Here is a 27,310-nt window from a genome sequence, read left to right as displayed (position 1 = left end):
TTTTGTCTCAGATTGCATGGAAAGAAATGAAATGGCTCGTTATTGGAATGGATTTTTGCACATGGTAACACTTCTAAAAAATCTCCTTCGAGCTGATAGGGAAGGACTATGGCTACTACATTTAGAGACAGTGCAACAGTTATTACTAATATTTAGAATTTTCAATTGTGTTAATTATGTCAGATGGTGTTCATTGTAATTGGAAACTATGAATTTGCTGAGCGGTGATCATCCAACATTTATGCCAAATTTATTGAAGGTAATTTTGTTGTTCGGCGTACAAATACTCAATTCAATGCTGTGGGAGCTGATATGGTTTTAGAACAAACTATAAACCGGAGTCAAAAATCAAGTGGTGGGATAATTGGAGAAACTCGACGAAAAGAGTATGTCGCAGAATGGGAATTAGTTTACCACGAAGTTCTGTTTATATGCAATACTTTTAGGGAATTGACTAATACCACATTGGTCGCTTGCGAGCTTGACTTACATCATGAACTGACAGAAAGTCTTGCATTGCAGTTAGAATCTCACGTTCAGTCCATTCTACGATTTATGCAGACTCATTGTGGCAATCCGTACGAACACATGCTGGAATTATGAAGTTGCATAACTTTCTGACTAAAGAAGTTGTTCATTCGGAAGATGCAGAGTTAATTTTAAGTTTTCTAGAGAGAGGAGTCAAGGCTTACGAAGATTTTCGTCTTGATAGATTTGTAAATAAGTCTAAATTGTTGTCTGATCCTGTTGTAAGACTGAAGGAACCAAGATATAAACGAGACCAACCAGTTAAAGTTAAACAATCTTATGACAAAAAAAAAAAAAAAAAACTTTGAAGGAGAACACAAAATGCTATAGGATTTTTGAAATTGCTAAGGAAAGAGGCTATGATATTGATGAAATTTTGAAGTACGATATCACACTTTCCAATAACTTGTTTGATTCAGATGGCTTTACTTTAGGAACTACGAAACACACACTATTATCTGAGCTACTCAAGAATTTAGTACCTGATATTTGTATATTTCCTACTGTAACCAGAAAACCTTTTTGTATTGTTTTGATGGGATGAACCAACTAAGAAAAATTCCAGCCAAAAACATTAAAACTTTCCAGGAAATGTGCAAAATGGTCTTGGATATGTCTGTAAAGAGTAGGAAGCCATGTCGAGTAAACTTCGTGTTGGACAGCTAAATAGAAGGGTCAATAAAGCAAGGAACAAGAGAGAGAAGGAAGATGGCTGATTCAATTAAACTCTTAACTATTGATAGCTCAACATGATGTCCCGTGCAGATGGAAACATTTTAGGCGTCTTCTAGGAACAAAGAGTTGCTGCAAGAGTATTTTAAAGACACAATAATTTCAAAGGTACAAGAATGAGAGTTTCGAATATACATCAATGACACAACAACAAATTCTTCAAGAACCCTGGCGATATTCTTTTTTTTTTATTTCTGTAATAAAATCACATTCTGAATTGGAATTTGACATTGAGGAAGCAGATCTTAGAATTATACCACACTGCATCCATGTTTTACAGGAAGAAATCTCGATAATCGTTGTAATGCCATCTGATACGGATGTTGCAATTCTGCTTTTGCACTTTTATCAGATGATAATTTCTTATGGAATACAGGAACTTTGGTTGATGAAGTCGGCAAACAGCACAATTCCCATTCATACATTAGCCGAACGCTTGGGACAGCCTTTGTGCAAATCTTTACTTGCTCTTCGTATATTAACCGCATCAGATGTTACTAGTAAGATTGGCACTAAAACGTCAGCCTTGAAAACACGAAACGTCAGCTAGACAGTATGAATACAAGTTACATATCGTTTGAATCTGTGTTCTATGTTCTTTCCAACGATGTATTACTTATGACAAACGGATAATTAGAAGGAACATAAGAAGCGCTAAAGTGCATGTCTGCGAAATTTGACGGGCGTCAATCGACCATTTTCCAAAATGGCGGATTCTGAGGTCATGCCCGCGACACAGAATGTCTATCTCATATTGTTTTATTCAAATAAACACGTTCTCCATTAATATGAAGAGAAATGTCGTTAACTATGAAATTCCTACAGATGTATTGCTAGGGACTGGACTATTTACTATACTTTGTATGGAGAAGGGAAGTATAAATTGTAGGTCTATATTTCATATAATCTGAGCGATAAAAAATGACCTTAAACTTTTTCTTTTTTAAGTAGCAGTAAAGAAATGTCATCCCAAAATAGTTTTCGAAGCAATATCATTACTCTTTAATACTGCTTTAAATTTACAATTCTGTATCTTTCCTTTCCGTGTTTCATACATGATTTTTAAAAAATGTTACGCAACTTACCATTGATAAGAACTACAGTGAGCATAGTGAGTCCAAAGAATGTGCCTGGCCACTCTGAACTATCAATCATTGCCAAAACAATTGTCACAACAAAAAGCACCACTTCCGTCAGCAAAGAGGCAAAGACTTTCATGTTTATAGTTCCTCTGAAAACAATCAAAGGTTAGTGTATGTAATAAGGTCATCAACCACATTGGTTGCTAATACCATAATTGTTTCAAAATTATTGTAATTAACATTTGTCTCTCCTCTAGTCTAGTGGTTAAAACGTTGGACTCACAGGAATATAATTTGATGAACTATAACCCTCCTTTTCCTCCATATTCTAGAACAAAAACACACGTCTCCGTGTTGCCACGGTCCTAGCTCTGAAGTGGGCTGAAAAACAGTACCAAGTTGAAACAAAAAGGTCTGAATTCATTATTTTATATCAGTGAAATACATGACTCTTTAACACGAAACTAAAAGAGATAAAGTTTTAGAACACTCCACACAGACCCTCTTCCAAGAGTCCAAATCAAGAAAGTGCTCTTTTTAACAATTATTTTTCAAAACATCCCAAAAGGAAGACCACGAACAACCGAGGAAGCAGATGAAACTTTTCTCGCACGTAGGAAGTTATCATCATCATCTTCAACAGTTATCATTATCATCTTCGGTATGTATTGTAAGGAAACCAAACGCGCCTCTATTTCAGTAACCAATAAACAAAAACGATATTATGGCCATATATGAAAGAATATATAAAACGAGGAACAAATCAATCATCTCCGAGTTCGTGTGTAAACAGTACTTTATAATAAAATATTAAAATATAAATTATTTCACCCTATTCTCGATTAATTAACGACCGAAATGGGATAATAGACTGTAAGAAGAATGTAAGATAGTAAACTGACATTTGTAGAAAATGCAAAACAACCCCAGGGTCCTAGAACCTTAGTAGTACTCCCCCCGTATAGATAACTGAGCCAGCAAAATTTTGTGACGTCATAGGTCAAAGGTAAATGACCTTGGCCCGGGGTCAATGACCTAGGGGTACTTAGAACCACCCCTCTAGATCTTGGTAGGGGTACCTTGTCTCATCCCCTAAATTTTGACCGGTACATAGGACCACTACCCTTAAATTTTGGGAATTGCCAAATCTAAAAAATTGGGTACGGTAGCCTAGGACCATAGTATGTACCTCTATTAGTATTGAGGGTCTATCTCGTTCCATTTTATGGGCAAAAAATTGCTAAAAATTCAAATTTCGGGGGTTTTGACCTAATTTATCCCCTTTGATGAGGTCTTATTACCCTATATGGTTATATGGGCGTATACAGGGGTCCATTCCCTTTCATAAGACATGGGTATATTAATGCACCGCTTTAAACTTTTGAGAGGGGTACCTTGGCCCACCCCTTAAATTTTGGAAATTCCCCAATTTAAACATTTAGTATAATAATATAGGACCATAATATAGATCACTATAAAATTGGGTGGTCTACATTGTTCCCTTTTAGGGTACGAAATTGCCAAAATATAAACGAAGCAATACGTTGCACCACGTGTTTGTTTTTTGATCTAATTTATCCCCTTTGATGACGTCTTATTACCCTATATGGTTATATGGGCGTATATAGGGGTCCATTACCTTTCATAAGACATGGGTATATTCATGCACTCCTTTAAAGTTTTGGGAGGGGTATCTTGGCCAACCCCTTCAATTTTGGAAATTGCCCAATTTAAACATTTGGTATAATACTATAGCATCTTAATATGTATCATGATAAATTTGGATGGTCCACTTCGTTCCCTTTCATGGGTAAATAACTACCAAAAATCAAATTTCGAAGGTTATTGACTGATTTTAATCCCTTTGATAAGGATTTAGCACGTTATATGGATATATACAGAGGTTTATTACCTTTATATGATTTATGTTCCCTTTTAAATTTGGGAATTATCAAATAACAAAATTCGGTAAACGTTTTCTAGGACCGATTATAAATGTTGGTGTCCCTCTTATGGCCAAATATTCAAATTTTGAAGGTTATTGACCTATTTTATCTGTTTTGATACGGCTTTATTATTGAATGAGTACAGGATTTATTAGTTTTTTCATAAGACACAGGTGTATTTGTGTACCAATCTTAAATTTTGGGAGGGGTACATTTCTTATTGTTAATTTAATAATTGGTAATTGTTCCTAAATTGGGTGGTATCTCATTCTTTTTGTAAATCATTGTCAAATATGAGTATGGTCACGTGATCGGTTATTGACCTATGATGGGATTAGGAGTCCAAGACATTGGTACATTTAAACTTTCTAGGATAATTTGAGAATGGTCAAAATGAAATTACGTCATTGGTTTTGATTATTCCCGCCTATGGGCCAAATATAAATGTAAGCAACACGACGTACCATGTGATAGACCTTGATGAGGTAGTGTACAGGGATTCATTTCCGTTTCAAAATTCGTGGAAGTGATCAAATAACACGTTTCTAGGCAACAGTTGGTTTTGCTAAGGTAAACAATTGACCTAATTGAGACCTAACTACAACATGTAATTATATGATTAATTCTAAGACTTAGCTATATCGACAGAGGTACGTAGGACTATTCTTTAAATTTGGGAATTGTGACAAACAAAATTTTAGTATAGGCGCGAAATTTGAAACAATACTTTGAACTTTAGTCATAGCTCATAGTCTACGATCATTGGTGGTGGTTGATTTTTCCTTGAGTTTTCAGAAATCTGACAGGTAACCTTATTGAATCTTATGACTCATAGACGAAAGGCAATACATGCTACAACACTTTGAAATTTAATCACAAGGTGACGTAATTTGATTCGTTAATCACTAGCAAAGTTATTGTTGATGCAATTTGATTGGCTGATCACTATCTTTCATGCAATCTGATTGGTTATCATTATCTCTCGTGCAATCTGATTGGCTGACGATTTTCAAATCTTTGCTGCATTCAGTTTTAAGTTTTGTTTTAACATTTATTGATTACTGTTTAAAAATCTTGGTTTGAACACTTTCGTTCAACATTTTGCACTCACTGATAAATACGATTAAAACCGTTTATTTGTTAATCGAATAGTTAAAAACCGGATAGTGTTTGACGGTTAACCGTGAAACGTGATATTATTTTAGTTGAAATTTAGTTGATATTATTTTAGTTGAGAATTTTTTTGTTTGAAAATTTTTAGTTTGAATTTTTTTGTAATTTTTTCAAATTTTGTTTGAAAATTTGGTTTGAAATTTTTTCGTTTGAAATTTTTTGTTTCAAAATTTTTATTTCGAAATTTGTTTGAAAATTTTTTGTTAAAGTTTTTGTTTCAAAATTTTGGTTTGACATTTTTTAAGTTTGTGCACTCATTAGTAAAGAACCGTTTCGTAACTGTTTAGAAAAAAACATCTGGCAACATTGTTTATCATGGTGCAATAGTACACGCCAGAACATGGTAATGCAACGTCATCAGTTTAGCATCATCGTTCGAGATAGTATTCATAATAATGTCACCATGGCTACTTGTCTGCAGTTTCTAAACTCACGAGATGTGATGAAATCATTTACCAATATTACCGATTTACAACAGAATGTACCTTATAGAATCTTAGCCAGCCAATTTTCTACAATCATCAATTTGAATTTACTACACAGCCTCATCTGTGAATTTGGTAAGCAATTGTGATGAAATCATGAATTCAAACGTCAGCTCATTCCTTTCCAATGAGTCAGCCATACCTGTATGATGAAATCTTCAATCACAGAATGCGATCTATGAATTTGGTTTGGTTAGCACATTCCTTTCTAATGACGTCAGCAATAGCTCCATGAAATCATCAATGCAAAAGTCAGCAATTTCCGTGTCACCCATGAAATCATTCGAGCAAGTGAGTTTCAGCAGGAAAGATGTGTACTTCTAACGATAAAGAATTCCTCTTCGCAAGCTATTATCCAATAAATATATTTAAAACAAAATATGTCATGGTTGGTATCTGTGCTACAACGTTTGAACCTGTGATTCGATTGGGCAAATCAGAACAATTTGGTGCACAACTGAACTTTGAAGAATGGCAAATATTATGTACACGTATCGACCAAATGAATGATTATTTTCATGATAAGCTAAATGTGACCATAGTCAAATCATTAGGCTCAAATCGTGAAGTTGTGCTGCGTACAGCCCTCGAGAAGAAGATGGTGCTGTTACGTAAAAAGAGTACATTGCATGAAGCCCGCAACATGGTGTATCTAACGCAATCGGAATGGACTAAATTCATTAATGTATTCCAGTGTGAAAAACATGCAGTGGAAGTGTGCAACAAAACAAACATATTCTTGAAAAAAAAATACTATTTTTAGAAATGTATCATGCATATTGTACAACATGTCTCTAGATGGTGTGATGGTTGTCAACATCGTTCGTGGGTGCATACCTGTATTGATAAACAGTTTATTTGTGATCAAATGGACATTGAGTTTCCACCAATTGACATTGCAATAGACCTTAAAAGACTTCAGTTGGAATTAAAATTATACGCTAAAAACAAACTAGTGCAAGAAGCTGAAAATATATTGTATCGACAATATCCAGATCTTATATCTGGTATGGATGTATGTGATTAACCAGTGCAGTGTAATAAAATGATCCATTTCAATGATTTTGTTTTTCCTTTCAAGTACAACCCCATGTTCTGACGTGTACTATTGCATCATGATAAACAATGTTGTCAGATGTTTTTGTTATGTCAAACCAAAACTTTGAAACAAAAACTTTAAAAAAATTTTCAAAAAATTTTCGAAACAAATTTTTTTAAACAAAAAATTTCAAACGAAAAACTTTCATAACCAAATTTTCAAACAAATTTTGAAAAAAAAAATTACAAACAAAACTTTCAAACGAAAAATTTTCAAAAAATTTTCAAACAAAATTTTGAAACAAAAAATGTCAAAAATTTTCAAAAAATTTTGAAAAAATGTCAAATTTTTCAAACAAAAAAGTTTCAAACGAAAAATTTTCAAACCAAAAATGTCAACTAAAATAATTTCACGTTTCACGGTTAACCGTCAAACATTATTTGGTTTTAACTATTCGATTAACAAATAAACGGTTTTAATCGTATTTATCAATGAGTGCAAAATGTTGAACGAAAGTGTTCAAACCAAGATTTTTAAACTGTAATCAATAAATGTTAAAACAAAACTTAAAACTGAATGCAGCAAAGATTTGAAAATCGTCAGCCAATCAGATTGCACGAGAGATGGTGATAACCAATCAGATTGCATGAAAGATAGTGATCAGCCAATCAAATTGCATCAACAATAACTTTGCTAGTGATTAACGAATCAAATTACGTCACCTTGTGATTAAATTTCAAAGTGTTGTAGCATGTATTGCCTTTCGTCTATGAGTCATAAGATTCAATAAGGTTACCTGTCAGATTTCTGAAAACTCAAGGAAAAATCAACCACCACCAATGATCGTAGACTATGAGCTATGACTAAAGTTCAAAGTATTGTTTCAAATTTCGCGCCTATACTAAAATTTTGTTTGTCACAATTCCCAAATTTAAAGAATAGTCCTACGTACCTCTGTCGATATAGCTAAGTCTTAGAATTAATCATATAATTACATGTTGTAGTTAGGTCTCAATTAGGTCAATTGTTTACCTTAGCAAAACCAACTGTTGCCTAGAAACGTGTTATTTGATCACTTCCACGAATTTTGAAACGGAAATGAATCCCTGTACACTACCTCATCAAGGTCTATCACATGGTACGTCGTGTTGCTTACATTTATATTTGGCCCATAGGCGGGAATAATCAAAACCAATGACGTAATTTCATTTTGACCATTCTCAAATTATCCTAGAAAGTTTAAATGTACCAATGTCTTGGACTCCTAATCCCATCATAGGTCAATAACCGATCACGTGACCATACTCATATTTGACAATGATTTACAAAAAGAATGAGATACCACCCAATTTAGGAACAATTACCAATTATTAAATTAACAATAAGAAATGTACCCCTCCCAAAATTTAAGATTGGTACACAAATACACCTGTGTCTTATGAAAAAACTAATAAATCCTGTACTCATTCAATAATAAAGCCGTATCAAAACAGATAAAATAGGTCAATAACCTTCAAAATTTGAATATTTGGCCATAAGAGGGACACCAACATTTATAATCGGTCCTAGAAAACGTTTACCGAATTTTGTTATTTGATAATTCCCAAATTTAAAAGGGAACATAAATCATATAAAGATAATAAACCTCTGTATATATCCATATAACGTGCTAAATCCTTATCAAAGGGATTAAAATCAGTCAATAACCTTCGAAATTTGATTTTTGGTAGTTATTTACCCATGAAAGGGAACGAAGTGGACCATCCAAATTTATCATGATACATATTAAGATCCTATAGTATTATACCAAATGTTTAAATTGGGCAATTTCCAAAATCGAAGGGGTTGGCCAAGATACTTTAAAGGAGTGCATGAATATACCCATGTCTTATGAAAGGTAATGGACCTCTATATACGCCTATATAACCATATAGGGTAATTAAACCTCATCAAAGGGAATAAACTGCTATTGGAACTATCCTACGATACTTCGTGGAAAAAAGTTTTTGAAGAAAATGAAATTTGTAGATTTTGGTTGCGTGTGCGTTGTGAGTATGAAGTTGTTTAAAAAGGCAGTGGGACATTCCATGTGAAATCAACTAATGAAATGGGAAAATCTGACCTGACGATCTTAGATTTTGTAAAAATTGGTGCACAGCTTTATTACAATGGGAGATGAAAAAATCCCAAAATATTACCTCTCTCCTCCTGAAAGTGTCCCCATACAGGGTGTTCAAAAATGCCAAAAAAATATGCATTTTTTCAGTTACAGTGATTATTAAAAATTGTCATAAAATGGTTAATATGTGCACTAGAGACGTGGAACAAACACCATTGGAAAGCTTAAAGATTGCTCTACAAGTTCTACTACATTAACAACAACCTGTAAAATAAAAAATAACACTTCAAAAATTCAAATTAAGATTTGAATTTTTAATTTCGCATAAAAATGTCCATCTGAATTTGCTCAAAATTGTTCAGATTCTAGCCTCATATGTGTGCTTAAACACCACAAAGTTTCATTTTGGGAACTCAATGGGATCCGATTCAAAATTCAACATAACCAAGCATTGCACGATATTGACAATGTGAATATCTGGGTTCAGATTGATAACCATTTGCCTGGAGCTATTTACCTGCAGCATCAAAGGAATTTATATTCATTTTCATTTGTTTCTTGATGTACTCATTTGAATGTACACAATTATCTACCTTCTGAGTTATTTAGAGATATATTACATTTCCAAACCAGGGGCGGATCGGCCCGATCGCCCCCCCAGAAGAGGAAACTTTCTTATTTTATATATATAAATAAAACCCATCCCAAAGTTTGGAGCCCTTAAAAGTAGCAGTATGACAACCCACCGCCCCCCCAGAAGTCGGTCCTGGATCCGCCCCTGTTCCAAACAGTACTCAATACAAGTCATTGTTCTTGTTAGTCAGTATGGATGTTTCTAAATTTATGTTGGCTACATTGATACATGTTATTTTCATTCCTTTGTTTCAGGATTGCTATTACAGAACATATTATGAAAGGGAGGGATATATTTTCCCTCTTTCACAATATTTGTATCAAATGTGTTATGAAACACAGTGACACTGCTCACAATCACTTCACACACTTTCATCACAAACAATTAGTCAATAAATTCTTTTTCCTATTTCAATGATGCACTTCTACATGTCTACTGAAACAAAGGAATGAAAATAACATGTATCAATGTAGTCAATATAAATTTAGAAGCATCCATACTGACTAACAAGAATAATGACCTGAATTGAGTACTGTTCGGAAACGTAATACCTCTCTAAATAACTCGAAAGGTGGATAATTGTGTAAATTCAAATTAATACATCAAGAAACAAATGAAATTGAATTTAAATTCCTTTGATGCTGTAGGTAAATAACTCCAGGCAAATGGTTATCTATCTGAACCCAGATATTCACATGGTTAATATCGTGCAATGCTTGGTTTATGTTGAATTTTGAATCGGATCCCATTCAGTTCCCAAAATGAAACTTTGTGGTGTTTTAGCACACATATGAGGCTAGAATCTGAACAATTTTGAACAAATTCAGATGGACATTTTTATGCGAAATTAAAAATTCAAATCTTAATTTGAATTTTTGAAGTGTTATTTTTTTATTTTACAGGTTTTTTAAAAATATAATATAACTTGTAGAGCAATCTTTAAGCTTTCCAATGGTGTTTGTTCCACGTCTCTAGTGCACATATTAACCATTTTATGACAATTTTTAATAATCACTGTAACTGAAAAAATGCAATTTTTTGACATTTTTGAGCACCCTGTATGGAGACACTTTCCGGGGGAGAGGTAATATTTTGGGATTTTTTCATCTCCCACTGTAATAAAGCTGTACACCAATTTTTACAAAAAGTTGAGATGGTCAAGTCTGATGACTTGTTGATTTGACATGGAATGTCTCCAGTGCAACATTTGATGCCTTTCCCTACCACTTACTTATGTGAGAAAACTTCTTCTGCTCTTTGCAGTATTAAAAACCTTAAAGGAAATCGTCTTAATGCGGAATCGAACCTGATTGATGGCGACAAAACTTATTCCAAATTTCAATACAAATATGGAGAAACATAAAGAATTTCATTCCTGACATAGTGACCCCAAATTTGACAACATTGTTTATCAAGTGGATTTCCTTTAACAAAAAAAAAAAAAAAAAAGAGTCTTAATTACTGTATTTTCAATTGAAATTTCATTCACTAGGAAACAATCATGTATCTTTATAATAAATTACTTATTCCATTATTATTCTTGATTTTCTTGTCGGTGGTAATTCCAATTAGTATATTTTTTAATACCATGTGAAAATTCAGATAGCATTGCAAGGGGTTCCGCAGATCACTTTCCGAATGAACAGGGGGTCCGCGTTATCGGAAAGTTTGAGAACCACTGCCCTATTGGAGTGCATGACACAGCAATGTGTCGCGACACAATGGTTGAGAACCGCTGGCCTGAACACAGCTACATACGGGATACAAACTGGAGTATCAATCCTGCAAAATTAGCATACACGAGCACCAATATACAGGGTGTTTTAAAACAACACCGACAGCATTTGGGTGATGATTCCTGACACCAACATAAGACAAATAGTATATACCATCCTGGGTGCACAAGTGCTTCCTTTCGGAGTTATAGGATGCCGAAAACATGGAAAATTGACCTTTAAAGGTCCATAGCTCCAAAACTATGGGGCCTACCACAGTCTTGTCAAGACTTCACTTAGGAACTAATATGTGCAATATCCAAAAATGAATGTTTCAGAATCTTAAGATACTCACGCTGAAATTTTTGCAGAGGGAGTTTGGCTAAGGGCACATAACTTAAGGTACTCACTAATCACCTCTATAAAAATTGTTGCGGAAGTACCGCAGGATTATCAAGCATGGATATTTGGATAGGACACATACTAGTTCCTACGTGAAGTCTTGACCCGACTACGCTATATCCCATAGTATGGGAGCTATGGACCTTTAAAGTTCATTTTTTTCATAAGGAAGCATTTGTGCACCCAGGCTGGTCTATACTTTTTGTGTTATCTTGGTGTCAGGAATCACCTCCCAAACTTTGCCGGTGTTGTTTTGAAACACACTGTATATTCCATGAGTCTATTGCTTTTACATTTACTACATTAGTTTTATGTCTGCCTTCTAAATGGAAGCAACTACAGCTTTCGAAGCATCAGCAATTAGAACAAAAAAGAGTCAAGAAAGAAATGTTCTTACCCTAATTGAACGAAGATATTTAACCAATTGAAAAGCAGATTTGGCGCTTGCGCAGCTGCAGTAACTGATGGCATGAACACCGTATCGTAATCGGTCTCAACACTGGTGTAGAACGGACTAAATTTATAGCTCACAAAGTACTGGAAAATAAAATGGATTTTTTTCCCCCTGAAATTCAACTCAAAATTCAAATTCCTTACTTAAAATAGAATTTTGTGTTCTACGTACATCCTTAAAAGTTCCTCCCAATCCAGTTGCAGTATAATTCATGGCAAAGTAAGTATTAATATATCGAAATCAGTAGCATAGCTCTTCGCAAGGGAAACACAAATAGTTATCAAAATAATGGTGATACCAATATATTGTAATACATAATCTTTGTGAGTTAATGACACAAAAGCATTCTGTAATGCGACTATCTTGCTCTGTTGAATGACAGTGAACAACACCTAAGTGGGTAGAGATCGGTAAAGTGTGCAAATAATAATAATAATAATAATAATAATAATAATAATAATAATAATAATAATAATAATAATAATAATAATAATAATAATAATAAGAAGAAGAAGAAGAAGAAGAAGAAGAAGAGACTTAAGTAACATGTTTACTTTAGAGATTCATCATCATAGGTATTCTGCCTTTATTGGCAGGTCACTTGCCGCAGCTGAGAAGCTTCCATGCTCCATGATCCTCCGCTAACCTTTTCGTCTTCGCGTATGATCTTTCTGTTTTAGGCCTAATATCATCCATTAATTGTAGTCTCCTTCGCCCCCTCCCTCTCTTTCCCGCCACCATACCTTCTAGGACGTCCCTCATGATACAATCTCTTCTTAGGCAATGTCCCAACCAGTTTCTCTTCCTCTTCCTAATACTATCAAAAAGTGTTCTTTTCTCACCCACCATTTCTAACACACTCTCATTCGTTTTCCGCTCGACCCAACTAATTCTTTCCATTCTTCTCCACACCCAAATTTCGAAGGCTTACAGTCGATTTTCGTCACCTTTACGTAATGTCCACGTTTCCGCCCCATACAGTACAACACTCCACACGAAGCATTTTATGAGTCTTTTTCTCATATTTAGAGATTAGAAGCGTAAAAATATTGATACACCTGTAGGTTTAAAATGAATGGACATGTATGATACATATAAAATGAACCCACAATCTGGAATCCTTGGATTTGAAGTCTTGGGTGACTATCTGAATAAAACAATCTACAAACTTTACATACATGTTCAGGACCTCAATATAAGGGAAACCGGGGTATTCGCGAACATTGGGGTAATGCCGAACATCCAAGTTTACGCCCAGCTGAACGGTAGCGGAGAGACCAGGAAAGGTATAGCATAAATTTGGTGACAGTCGGTTAAGTGAATTACCAGGAAGAAGACGTTTTGTTGTTTTTGTCGATTCATTTATAACGTTGATTAAACAACCTAAGAAAGGTAAGTTGGTTACCTATATTGTTACAGGTAAGGCTATATATTCCCCTATAGTTGAGCATTAGTTCTTTGTAATCTTACTAGCCTGTATGCAGCCAACAATTAGTTTCAACTTTAACAATAAAATGGCGTCTCATGGGGAAATGCCATACAGAATGTTTGCCATTACCCCGGAGTGTTCGGGATTGCCCCATGATGTGAAATAAATTATCAAAACATTTTAAATATTTTTTTATTATTGAAAAGTAAATAGTAAGTTAATGAAATTGGTTTGGGAAATAGATCATGTCTTGGTAATAAGCTTTATTAGCTTTATTAATTAGAATAGTTTGCTATATTTGTTATTTTAGGCCATTAGTATCCTACTTCATTACTCTATAGTTGGTAACCTTATTTTTATATCTGATTTTTCATCATAGGCTGCATTTTTTTGTGTTATTCACAAAGTGTTTCACAAATTTATTTATTTAGCCTAGTAGCGTCCATTAGCAGTTAGCCAGTTTTGTTCAGCCTATTAACTGTATTTGAACATTGAACTAATAAAAAATACTGTCCTTAGAAGCAAAACATTAATGTGTATGTCTGTAATTTCTACAATTCCAAATAATGTTTTTATTTTAATGAATATTTTACTTAATACATCGTTATTTCTGAACTTGTTTCATAAAAGTACATTTTGTTTAGCCTATTACCTATTAGCTTTCTTTTGTAATAGTTTCAAAGATGATGAGGTTTGGTCATATTTCTCATTAACTTGAGTTATGTTTGTAATTATAATTCTTATTAAAGATTTAAATACTAAATTACGGTATAATTTTAATGTATTTTAATGCATTTTGCTTCTTTCGTAAAGGAAAGTTTAAAGTAAACAGTATGTTCAGGATTACCCCGACCACTGGCGCAATCCCGAACATAGGTACATTTTTAAAACATCTCACTGATTTGTTGAAAAAGTTACTTTTGACTTTCCTCTGCACTTTAGTAAACAGAAAAAACTCCAAGCTTGCTATACAAACGAAATCTTAATTTTATCTCTAAAAACAAAAGAGTTACTCATAATCAAAGCTTAAGTGATCGTGAATACCCCGGTCTCCCCTGAACCTTTGGTCGGAAACGCTTAATTATGGCGATAGGGCTAATTAAAGGTAATTAGTGGAGTTGGTCATAGGGTGACTGAAATAAAATAACCGTTAAATTTCACATACGTCTTCAGGACCTTAATACAAGGAAAACGTTTATCTTGGTCTGAAACGCTTCATTTAGGCCAGGCGAGGTTTTGTGTCGCGAGATTTAGAGCCGCGAGTTTTGGGTAAGGAAGATTTCGGGACGCGAGGTTTTGGACAGTGAGGTTCTGGTCAGGTGAGGTTTCGGCCAGACGAGATTGGGCCGCGAGTTTTTGTCCGCAACTGCATACGCCAAACATCCGCGGATTCTTTGGAATTTCGAAATCTCTCATCGCCGCCAACAAGGAAAGCAGGTGACAAGAACGTAAAACGTGAATCACCGTTACTTCGAAGATGGTAATATCGTCCTATGAGTTACCTTGTTTCATGTTTGCAACAAGTTGATTTTATGAATATCGGGCACCCAAAGAGGCTGTCTACTTCGCAGCTTTCAACATAATGGTAGCTGTGTTGAACCTCAATTTCATGGTATTCTGGCGTTCTCATTATTATTTTCAAAAGATAAATTATCGCCAGTGATTATGTGGACACCTTTGATGATTAGGCATTTTCTATGGTACTTACTGTTGTTTCCTAAGGACGACGCAGCCTTCTAGGATGAAATCGAGCCAATACACCCAGCCTGTTGAGACGTGGTTTGAGAAATATGAGGATGAACTTCAACCTCTCCCTTTACCCACTCAATTCCCTGACGACATGAAGATTATTCAACAGCTATCGTTAATTTTAAACCGTCGAGTCCGGTGGAGATGTCCTCTTCCATTGTTAGAGACGCAACTAAATGCTGCATTGAATTGATTGAGTTGATTTTAGCAGCACCGAGGCTATATGAGACGTGTACCTACAGCTTAACGTGAAATCCGAACCACACGAGCTCCTGCCGGGAACGAACTCGGGTCTCCTACGCGAAAGGCTTGTATGCTTTGATAACTACATTGCATTGAGAATAGTACAGGATTCCGCGGGAAAGGATTCGCAAGTTATACGCGCTCAATTCGTATGAATTTATACTCAAGTTCAAGCCATAGTGCGCGCCGCATTACTTTCGTTAAAGTGTTTCCATTATTTTGACAGCTATATGTACAGTCTTGTTTTTAAAAGTGCTACCCACTTTGCTTTAGATGACAATATTCTGGCAACTGTATATATGTGTATGCAGTTCTTAAATCTTCGCTCTAAATAAAAATGTTAATTAGCAAAAGAATATTCAAATTTGCTTGATCTACTTTTAGCCATGGGTTAGAGTACAGGGCTTTCCATAGAGAATGTGGCCAAGGGCGCCTATGTTGTGGTTTCCAAGGGGGGGGGGCGAGAAAAAATGACATTTCAATTATAGTTTCAAATTTTGCTGTAACTATTCTAAAAATTCTATTGGGTTTTCGATATTCCGAAGTGCAATTTCCTTTAGGGGGGAGAGCGCCCCACCTTGCCCCCCTGATGGGCGCCCTTGGGTGTGGCCAGATTTCTTTTCATCAAGACTACTTTTAAAAGACAAATTTATTTCCCGTAATTTATAGGAAGATATTTAAGATAGGTGTAGAAAATGGAGTCCTTTATTGTAAGAGTGAACAAGCACGTGAATCGTTGTGTTCAGTGCTAGTAAATCTCTTCAATACTCTTCTCATCAATCTTTTGTTTCTAGGCAGCTTAATATCTACAAAAACATAAGAATTTTTGAAAGTGCTTCGTTTTCCCTTAAAAAATACTGTTAGGGATAGAGTAGGCCAGACTGTGAGACACAACCGAGTACTTCGGGTTTCTCAGCTTTTCGCTAGTGCCATCTGCTCTATACTTGAAAATTATGTTCGTTTGCTGTATGTAATTGCAGATGTGAAATAGAGCAGTAGACGGATATACTTGAGTCAGTGTCCGCAGGAATACAGGTTCTCGAAATTGATATGTTGTAAAGTAATTTTGGCGCACTAGAAAGATTACGAAACTAGACAGAGCTCCATCGTCGCTACGTGGATAGTGAACGCGTGCGTCTTTAGCATGGAAGACACGGGTTGATTCCTGGCGAGAGCCCATGTGGTTTGGATCCCATGTTAAGCTATAGGTTTAGGTCTCATATAGTCTCACTACTGAGCGGAATGTTAACTCAAAATGCAATGCAATCCAATGAAACCAGGTAGGTTATAATTCGTTTTCTTTATAATTTGTATATGTTAACCCCAGAGGTAGGAACAGATTGGGCAACGCAACAACTGGACGTTGGCGAGGCTATTGAGGGAAATAAATAAGCATTTAGAAATTATATCATGCAAGGCCCATTGAGACTCAAAGATCCTTAACCGAGAACAACGTCCGAATCGACAAAGTGATTCTTTCAAGATAAGCATTACAGCAGTTATGATTGACTGGAGCTAGTGGTCGAAGTAAGACGGTATGAAGTGGTATGCCATACCGCTTCTGGTTTTTCAGTGCTGAAGCCATACCACATCTGGTTTTTCAGTTAGCAAGACCTACCGTCACTGGAGAGTGGATACAAGATACTTTTAGTAAATCCATCTTTGGATCAAAAGATCCAATATATTTCAATCAAAAATTTTCTTTTAGGTCCTATATGTGAGAACTACATACAGTGTAACCAAACCCCAACTCAGTATGATTTGCTTATTCCGTTAAAAAAAGAAAAAAACGAAAACTGAATTTAGGGGCTGTTCAAAAATTGTGTGGCCCCTGATCCACAAACTAATTAATTCAATCAAGAATTTTCTTGTAGGACTTATATCTGGAGAACTACATATAGTGTAGCCAAACGAAAACTGGATTTAGGGGCCGTTCAAAAATATTGTGATCCAAATTCAATTAATTTTTTTGTAGACCTTATATCTGGAGAACTCCCTCATCCAAAAACTAATGAATGAATCTAAAGATCCATTATTGACCAAGATCGCAATCTTTTGATCCACTTTTTTGGTCATTCCTAAAATTCTTGTTATACACACAGTAATTGACGGATAGCTTTGCACGTAAAAATATTTTTTTCTTATGTAGAAATAGTTTCTACGTTGCCAACACCGACATTTTCCTATCTTCCCATGTTCTTTTTCCTACCTTTTGTTGTTCACTGAGATGTCTTCAAAGACGTACTAGTTTATATTTTAATATGACATACTGAATTGTTTCTTACGTATGTGTGTGTCTTCTTGCCTTAATGCATCTTCTTGCCTTAATGAAATTTTGTCATTGTTATGTTTGGTTCTTATGTTCATGGTGTTGAGGAAGTTAGCTCCTAATGATTGTTATTTTTTTAAGGGCTGTGCCAGAAGTGACCAAAGTGCAAGATGGATAGAGCAAGCAAGTACGGGGTGACCTTTCTCAACAGATATTGACGCTGTTAGAAGAGATTTTTTTCGGGAGTCTAGTAACCGTGGATGAAACGTGGATATATCAGTATGATCTGGAGACCAAAACCATGAACATACAGTGGAAACATGCCGATTGCCCCCTCCTAAAAAGACAAAGATGCAAAAGTTAGGGGGAAGGTCGTGCTGTCCGTTTTTCGGGATTCTCGTTGGGTAATCCGCACAGATTACCTTGCAAAAGAACAAAGCGTTACTGGGAAATATTACAGCAATCTCCTGGACAAATTACGCGATGCTCTGAAAATGAAACGCCGCGACATGCTCTCGAAAGGCGTTCTTCTTCTACCTGACAATGTACCAAGTCATTTATCTCAGGTTGCTGTCGACAAAGCAAGGGCGTGTGGCTTCCACGTATTGCAGCATCCGCCTTATTCTCCCGACCTCGCACCCAGTGACTGTTTTGTCTTCCCAAATGAAGAATCCGTTGCGTGGTCGCCATTTTGAAAACACAGATGACGTCAGTCACGAGGTGGAAGAGTGGTTTAAAGCACAATCAGCAGACTTTTACAATGACAGTATTCGTAAATTGAAGGATCGCTGGGAGAAATGTGTAAATCTGAGTAGTGACTACATAGTGTGGGGTTAGCAACTATAAATCACAACAATCCCTGTATCCTGGTTTTTCACTATGGTAATTAAAATTTTACGATACTCCCTCATACAAACTACAGCTTAGTTTTTAGAAGCATACATTTAAAACACTTATCTTGTTTTTTCACTGAACACCTTATGTTTCGAGAATTATTCACTTTGTGGAGACGTTCACCGTCTCCATCTTGATTCTCCTCTATTTTCATGGAGAACAAGAATGGTTTTGATGCTTTAACTAAATTTTAAATATGGTTTACTTACATCTTTGGCTGTAATGAACATATTCCAAGGCATGAGAGTACCAACACCATGAATCAAAAAGGTGTAATAAACAAGATTCTTTCTGAAAAAAGCAAATCGAAATGTATTACTTTTATATGATATGGACACCTAACTGATATATTTAAGACTATTCAAGTGAGCTTCCGCCATTCAAATCCACCAGCACTGGGTGTCTGTCTCTCTGTTTGTTCCATAATAACTTCTCTAAAAAATACATATATATTTATTTTATTGAAACGTGGTACAGCATAACCCCTATTTAATTGCTTGAGGATTCTTAAATGTGTGGGCTTTCACTAATTGTAAGTAGTGGTTCGATATAAAAGAAGCGTGTAGTATTAAAAGAAAAGAGTTTCACTAGCATATTTTTGGCGCTCGACCCTAGTCACCTGTTTTAATTTGGTCACAAGCAAGCAGGTGAGGTTAGATTTACATCGAAGTTGGACCACCCGAGTGTGACCTATTATCATGGGGGTGAAGGTGGAACAATACGAGCCCTGCGGGACTTCTAACCCTCTTCACTCGCTGACGCTCGCCCAACTATGTTTCGTAAGTGTATCACTTTTTTATCAATAAAGTTGTGTGTGCAAAATTTATGCCGTAATATATTACGTACAAGCGAAAATGCGTATTGTTTTAATCTTATTTTAATGAAAAAAAGTGTTATGAAAATTTAAAAAAACTTTTCTTTGACCGGTTTTGAATCCACGCCAAACGCGATTTGATTTTCATTAGTACCCCGCTCGGCTACGAGGTCCGACAGCACCGGACGTTTGCTTTGTGCTATACGTAGGCTACGTGGCGAAAAACGGATAACTCCAACCAATCAGAACCGTGTATTTAGTTCCTATTGCTAGCGTCGAGCGTGATTAAAATATATATATTTTCACCAAAATGTATAATATGAGATTTTAATATTTTAACATATTTTGTGTTTCTGAATGATATTGATTTGCACAAGTATTGAATATTATCTTAAAAGAGATCTTAAAATAAGCATATTTAAATAAACATAGAAAACATTTAACTTTAAATAAATTTGTAAAATGACAAACCATTGAATCTAACTTCTGTTTTTCGAAATACATGTACACTATCAGTGTTTTCACTTTCGAATACTGAAAAATAAGACCACTCTGCTCGTCTCCCCCCTTCTAAGCACGCACTGTCTCTTATCATACTGAAATCCAAAGCAAAAGTGATCAAATATATCAAAGTAAACACTAACAGAAACCTGAAAAAAAAAAAAAATAGAATTTGCTGGAATTTACATCTTTGAGTTCAGAAGATTAATACAAATGAACGAAGTCACTTAGGCTATTGCATGTAGAGAATTCTAGGAACATAGTCTATAGTTATTGAAATATTGACACTAGATTTTGTCCATAGTTATCGAATATACAAATAGATTTCACGTTTCTAGTAAATATAGTGTAGAGGTTAAGATGTTGATTTTTTTAATGTCGCACCCTTAAAAGGCATAGTGCTACGAGTAATGTTAATAATCAGGGTTTTCATTACCCTTCCCACATTAAAAAAATAAAATAAAAAAAATCAGTGACTAACTTGATAAAGAGTGCCGAAGTGACTATGGTGGCCTTATCGTCACTAGTAGATCATTTTGCGTACATCCATTGAGGGAATAGCACCTGATTTATTTCGTTATTATCGCCGATGCAATCAGTTATTTGCATTAAAAAAATAACTATAGAGAAAAATAATAAACTGAACGCGTGGCCTAACAGCCCTTAGAAGCAGGTCCTCTAAACCGGCGTTATTAGGATAAAGTGTGGTGAGTACATCGGTTCCTCTTCCCAGTGTCGTGCTGCGGAAAATCAGCGCCCGGGGCGAGAGTATACGTCGGCGCCCGCGTACACATGAGTGAGGTCGGTAGACAGTTACGAAGCGCCACTACGGTTGGTGCGAAGCGTAAAGAAAATTTTCAAAAATGAACCCTGCTTTTCCGTGATTTTAAGCACTTTTTATTACTTTTTCCTTCCATTTATATATACAAATGGATATGCATTTTCCTAACATGAGTAATATTATAGGACCACTTCCTAAAATATTCCAAGTAATTTTTCCTCTCTTTCTTCTTTCCTTCTTTTGCTTTATTTCTCCTTCCGAATTTTGAGCCCCTTACTTCGGCACCCAGAGCCGGCGCCTCGTTCGCCCCCCCCCCATGGCACGGTACTGCCTCTTACCATTTATGACCACAAATTATTCTATATTTCTTTTGTTTTAAACAGCTCCCCAATTGTTCTCACGACACACAATACTAACACTATATGAAGAGTACGAATGATCATTCATCTTTCCTATCATCAGACCTGCCAATGATTAACCATTGACCTAACAAGAAGCAGTATTTCAGAGGGGTTAGGTCACTGGCTGCGAAGAATAAAATGGAAAATGTTTATTTGTACTAAAATTTGTACTATGAGACATAGACCTAAGTTTAAGACCGAACCACATCAGTTTCCACCGGGAATCAAACCAGGGTATTCCTTGCCAAAGGCGCGTATGGTAATCACTTAGCCACGAGGAAGCTTTCACGGTTCAAGATAATTGAAACGTAGTTGATGCAACATTTAAGGGTGTGTATTGGGGATGCTGGTTAACATGTGTATCTGAATGCTCGCTGTCGTTGTAAGTGAAATTCAGGATCTATCTGAAACAAAGAGATAGAGAATTCTACTCAAAGAAAGTATCAACAAGACCGATACGGCTAACGATGTGCTGACTACACATCTGTCAGTTCTAAATTGCCAGCGTTATGCTAGGAAGTGGAATTTAGTAATGATCAGCTCACTCAGTGATTCCAAACTTCATAGGCATTATGCTATGCAGGATGACTTTGTGGTAGAGCTCTCACTTTTGGTATGAAATATCCCTGGTTCGACTCTAGGCCATTGAGTTTGTTGGAGACAACATCGTGCTGTGTGTTTTCCTCCGTTTCCTTTGACCAATTCTTGCTCCACCAAATCTTTCATAATCATTTATTTCAGTTAATCATACGTCTTCCTTTGCCTACAGAACATAACTGTTTGACGTTAAATGAGATTTCATTTCAATTGTTCAAGAATACTCTGTATGTATTAGAAAATTACGTTCTGAAATATCTTTTGTAGTCTCAAATGTTTTCTCTTCGTGTAAGGCGTTTCGAGTAGTAGAGTCAAACTCAACAAAATCTTGTTTTCTGAAAATGTACTCTAAACCAGGGCCTGCCATGGCGGGGCCCAATTGGAAACATTTTGCGGGGCCTCAGTTTTACAACTAACTTGCACCAAGGTCTGTACAACCTATATCTATCTATCTATCTATCTATCTATCTATCTATCTATCTATCTATCTATCTATCTATCTATCTATCTATCTATCTATCTATCTATCTATAGGGTCAGATCCAGAATTTTTTGAGGAGGTGCATCAATAACTACGAGTACATTTGAATTGAAATGGAATTTTTTAAATGCCTTTAGGCATCTGTGATGTGAATGAGAAAATGCCCTGGAAGTGCTAAGTGTCTGTTCTAGGTGAATCTTTTTCTTTCAACTTTTAGAAAATGGACTTAAACTATCGATTATACAAAACTTCCGTTTGTTTTAAGCTCAAACGGAAACATGACAGCAGAAATATTCGGAAAGTGTTCCTATTTTCACTGCTAGCTTCTCACTTTAGATAGTGTATATTTACAACGAAGTAGTAGGTGCACGTGCATCTTTGCACCCCACTAATATATATTGCGCTCTCCCTGCTGGACCAGTGGTTAGCAAGTGCGCCTGTGGTGTACAGTCTCGAGCCCGATTCCCGGCGGAAGGGTACACAAAATTTCATTTCACTGTCACTTCCTTTCATTAATCACCGATCTCCTAAGGACAAATTCTGGGACTCAAATAAAATATATATCACTTTCATTTCATTTCAAAAGTTTAATAGAGATTTTGGAGTCAGAGTAGATGGCAATCAAAATGTGCGCTTAAATAGTGCGTGAAAATTAATAAACAAAACATATATCAGGTACATTTCAATCTAAAATTATATATGTGTAAATCTTCAACTAGCAATATTAGTATATCATATCCGAAAAGGACATAGTCATAATACTACTTGTTTCAGTGACTGTGAAATGATTATTTAAACAATTAATTTAGTTTAGTTCAGAAAAGACAAGAAGTGTTGGTTCGTCCCCGCAAAGTGGGGCCAGAACGTCTAGCCCTCAGGCTACTTTTAGGGATGCGCACGAGACGAGTCGAGACAGGATTTTTCTGACAAAATTCGAGTCGAGACACGGCTCTTCCAATAGAAAAATATACATTTTTCGAATCGAGACATCACTTTTACAGCACATTTTCGAGACGGGACAGCCACAAACCTTGTCTCGTGCGCATCCCTAGCTACTTTGTCCAGAGAGAAATTTTTTGGGGGCCGATTAAATATTGATTTATGTGACCGCAATGCATCTTTTCTATCAATTTACAACAAAAAACGAGGCCGATTAAATATCGTTCTTCAGAACCTTCGCAATCACAATGTCTCGCAAAATTTTTCCTCTTCGTTTACGATGTGTTTGCGAGTTTACTTTGCGTGATTTTGTACAATTTTGATAGCACAAGCTTTATATAGGAAGGATTAAGTATCTAGAGGCAGTAGATATATGCTAATGTGAGGTTACTGAGATAAGTGTGCATTTTATTTCGTTTAATTGGTGAAGAATTAGTCGTAAATAATACGTACATTTATAGTACGGTAAAGGCTTGTGATATTAGTGTGTACGGTTTCCAATATACTCCAGTATCTCCTTTTGTATTATTATTATTATTATTATTATTATTATTATTATTATTATTATTATTATTATTATTATTATTATTATTCAGAAATTGTTCTATTCAGAAATTTTGTTCTAAAATTTGGATTCAAGATTTTCAACATGATAAATTTAGTTTGAAGATCGCAAAATCTTACGGCTGACGACATTACACAAATTCTTTAAAAAAAAAATCATTTAGCGTTGTTTGTCGGAAATTGATCGCAAAGATGCGTTGAGATCACGCAAGTCAAGATTTAATCGGTCCCATTGAATGGTTTTGTTTTTGTAGATGAAGATGAAAGCTGAGCATTCGATGCCATGTACAGCTGGAGCCTAAAATTACGTTTTCAGTTCCAACATCACCAAACACTGAGGGTCCCCGAACCCCCTGAAAATTTTGAAGTTCTTAAAAGAAAAACTAAAATTGCGTTTTACTATCCCCATTGCCGAAATGGAAATGCAGACAGTAAATGTATTTTAAAACACATATTTCACTCTTCTGAATGCCAATTTTTCAAGAAGGCTCTGTAACAGTATTTCAGTGTTCTTCTCTTACAAGTAAACCTATCGATGACCAAATCTAGTTTCTAGATCAAACTTGGCAGAGAAGTGTGGAATATCAAGAAATAAACATAAACAAAATTTGAAGTGCTTCCGTGCATAAAGACGGCTGCAGTGGCCAAAAACCTAATTGATCAGAATAAGCCATAACAATGTGTTTCAAGTAAGATTTGAAGCTTTCCTGGCGGCGTATATGATAAAGTTCTTCTCAGGTGAAAACTGGTGGATAGGCCAACGTTTCGAGAGCTGTCATCGTTCTCATCATCAGGGCAATTATGTAGAAATCAGCGGATATAAGTAATATATACTCTGGGCTGGCGAAAATGCTGGTTCCTGATTAGCTGGTTCAATCTGAAAACTGGAGCTGTGATTGGCTGGCTATGTTCCGTAGTCCGTGGTACTGATTGGATGAAGGTTATCTGGATGTTTGTGTGTTGTTTTCTTTGCGGTGGTACTGATGACCGGGTTCCACAGGGGGCTGAGTTGAAATCCAGTGTCTCTATTAACGTTGTTCGGTTTATGAACTATGGCAAGAGATTCGGCTACTATCCTGGTCCAGTAATTGGTGCTCGTGGTAATGATGGATGTGTCCTTAAATAAAACTTTATGGCCTTCTGTTAAACTGTGTTCAGCTAAACCTGATTTTTCTGGATGGAATAATCTAATGTAATTTTCATGTTCTCTGCAACGTTGTTCAATGGTGCGTCCTGTTTGTCCTATATAAGCCTTTCCGCATTCACAGGGTATACGATACACGCCTGGTGTCTTTAAGCCCAAGTCATCTTTGATCGGGCGAAGTAAGTTTCTGATTTTTGGTGGCGGCTTGTGTATGGTCTTAATGTTGTTTTTTCAGAATCCGGGAGATCTTTCCAGAAAGTTGTCCAGTGTATGGTAAAACTGCTATACTCAATGGTTCTTCAGTTTCTTCTTTGGATTTCCTCTGTTCAGAAAAGGTCCTTTTTCAGGGCCAAACTGATATCATGCTTCTTGTAATTATTCTGGAGTAGCGTCTTCTTGAGATGATCAAGCTCCCGAGGGAGGGATTCTTCGTCTGAGATGTCTTTCGCTCTATGTGCTAGTGTGCTGATGACTTATGATGAAAACTGTTGCCATTGAGATAGAGGTCAGTGCGAGTAGGTTTCCTGTAGACGCTACGGCCGAGACTACCATCGGCCTTCTGGCGGATGAGAATGTCCAGGAATGGCAAGCATCCATCCTTTTCAATCTCCATTGTGAACTTGATGTTACTATGTTGTTTATTAAGAAATTCTAGGAATTAGCGCGGGGCAACATTGGGAGCAATCGGTCCAATCGGCTTAAGGCCGGCCCTGCTCTAAACGGTCAAAGTAATCGTTTATTTATGTCAAAATTGTATTTTCTTAGCAAAATGAGAGCAACTTCCATACACTGTACCTATAGGCACGAGAGTACCTATAGCTGCCATAGATCAGTTTGGAATTACAGTGGAGTTCCGCTAATCCAAACTAATTGGGACCGAACCGTGTTCAGATTAGCCGGAATAACAGTAAAATCACGTTTTGAAGCGGGTGAACGGGTCTATTGTGTTGTAATACATAGCGTATAGTATTTCAAAACACGTTTTCTGACTACAGTATATGTATTGTACTGGAAAAATGTTTAAAATGTTGGAAAAACTTGATGCCTTTATTTTATTTCAAACTTTCTCTAATTGTCGTAATGTGGCTTAAGGCCTAAATACAGGTATTAAATAAAAAACAAAACTGCAAAAAACGAAAGTTCACTTTGTTTTCTATGAAAACATGCACCCATTTTCATTATTTTAGTTATTAATTTTCTAAAACTGCGTATTTTCGAAAAAAATCCTCCCGGACCTGTTCGGATTACCGGTACTCCACAGTACTACTCGAATATCTCAAATATAAGATCCCACTGATCACCCTGATGCACCAGTCCCTATACATCCAATTGAAATTCAAATCGTCCTCACAATGCAACGAAAGTGATACCAGCGACCCTACCGGCTGCAGTCATAACTAATTGCATCGTCTTCTTGCAGTAGCTAATTGTATTATTCGTAACTGTATCCAAATCCACGCGCAGTGAATGATTTAATTGGTTCTTGTTTTCAGTAGTTTGTGTTACCCAAATTGCTTTGAGTGGCAGCGCCACAGTCGCCAGTCACGTGATATAGTTTCAGCGGGAAGAACAGTTGAAACCTTTCATCCTTACTCTATGTAATATCCGAGAGCTCAGATTAAACAACTTTTGTTGAAGTTCACTTTTGCTAACCCGGAACGCCTCCTGTAGTAGAGGCGTATTTTCGAAATACACTGAACTCTAGCCATAAGGCATTGTGAACGGAGTTACGCTTGGCAACAATGTAGGAAAAATGAATGACGTCTATATCGCGATCCTGTTGGTGACATCATGAGTGATCACCTACATATAGCACAAAGTAAACGCCAAATGCTGTCGGCCCTCGTAGCGCAACATGGTAGTAAGGAAAATCGTTTTTGGCCTGCCTAAGGATTATTTTTTTAAATTATAACACTTCTTTCGTTAAAATAAGATTAAAAATAATATTCAAAAAGTGATTTAACGATTATTTTTTAAAATTTTCATTAAACTTCTTTCATTAACATAAGGTTGCCTTTGTACTATAGATCCATAGCAAAAGTAGTAGTAGTAGTAGCAATAGTAGTAGTAAAAGTAGTATTAGTAGTAGTAGTAGTAGTAATAGTAGTAGTAGGAACGGGTTAGAATGAAATTCAACATTCATTTGTTCCCGTGCGATGTTGCCAAACGGAATGCCTTCTGGCTAGGGCTGAGTG

At 36.0% G+C, this 27,310-nt stretch overlaps 1 protein-coding gene across 1 annotated transcript in view; it reads right to left on the bottom strand.

The window, feature by feature from the left end:
- Positions 1-19,181, bottom strand: part of LOC145666956 (equilibrative nucleoside transporter 1-like) — a 56,710-nt gene extending 37,529 nt beyond the window's left edge. The window contains exons 1-3 of the mRNA XM_081734582.1: positions 19,103-19,181; positions 12,253-12,392; positions 2,346-2,491 (exon numbers count right to left, since the gene is read on the bottom strand). Coding sequence (XP_081590708.1) covers positions 2,346-2,491; positions 12,253-12,392; positions 19,103-19,135 — 319 coding nt within the window. The 5' untranslated portion in view covers positions 19,136-19,181. The remainder of the gene's footprint in view (positions 1-2,345; positions 2,492-12,252; positions 12,393-19,102) is intronic.
- Positions 19,182-27,310: the final 8,129 nt, after the last annotated feature.

This window comes from Thermobia domestica, chromosome 12 (assembly GCF_964235325.1).
Source record: "Thermobia domestica chromosome 12, izTheDome1.hap1.1, whole genome shotgun sequence".
Lineage (NCBI taxonomy): Eukaryota > Metazoa > Arthropoda > Insecta > Zygentoma > Lepismatidae > Thermobia > Thermobia domestica.
Note: the sequence above shows the minus strand (reverse complement) of the source record. Positions and strands in the feature narration are given on the sequence as shown.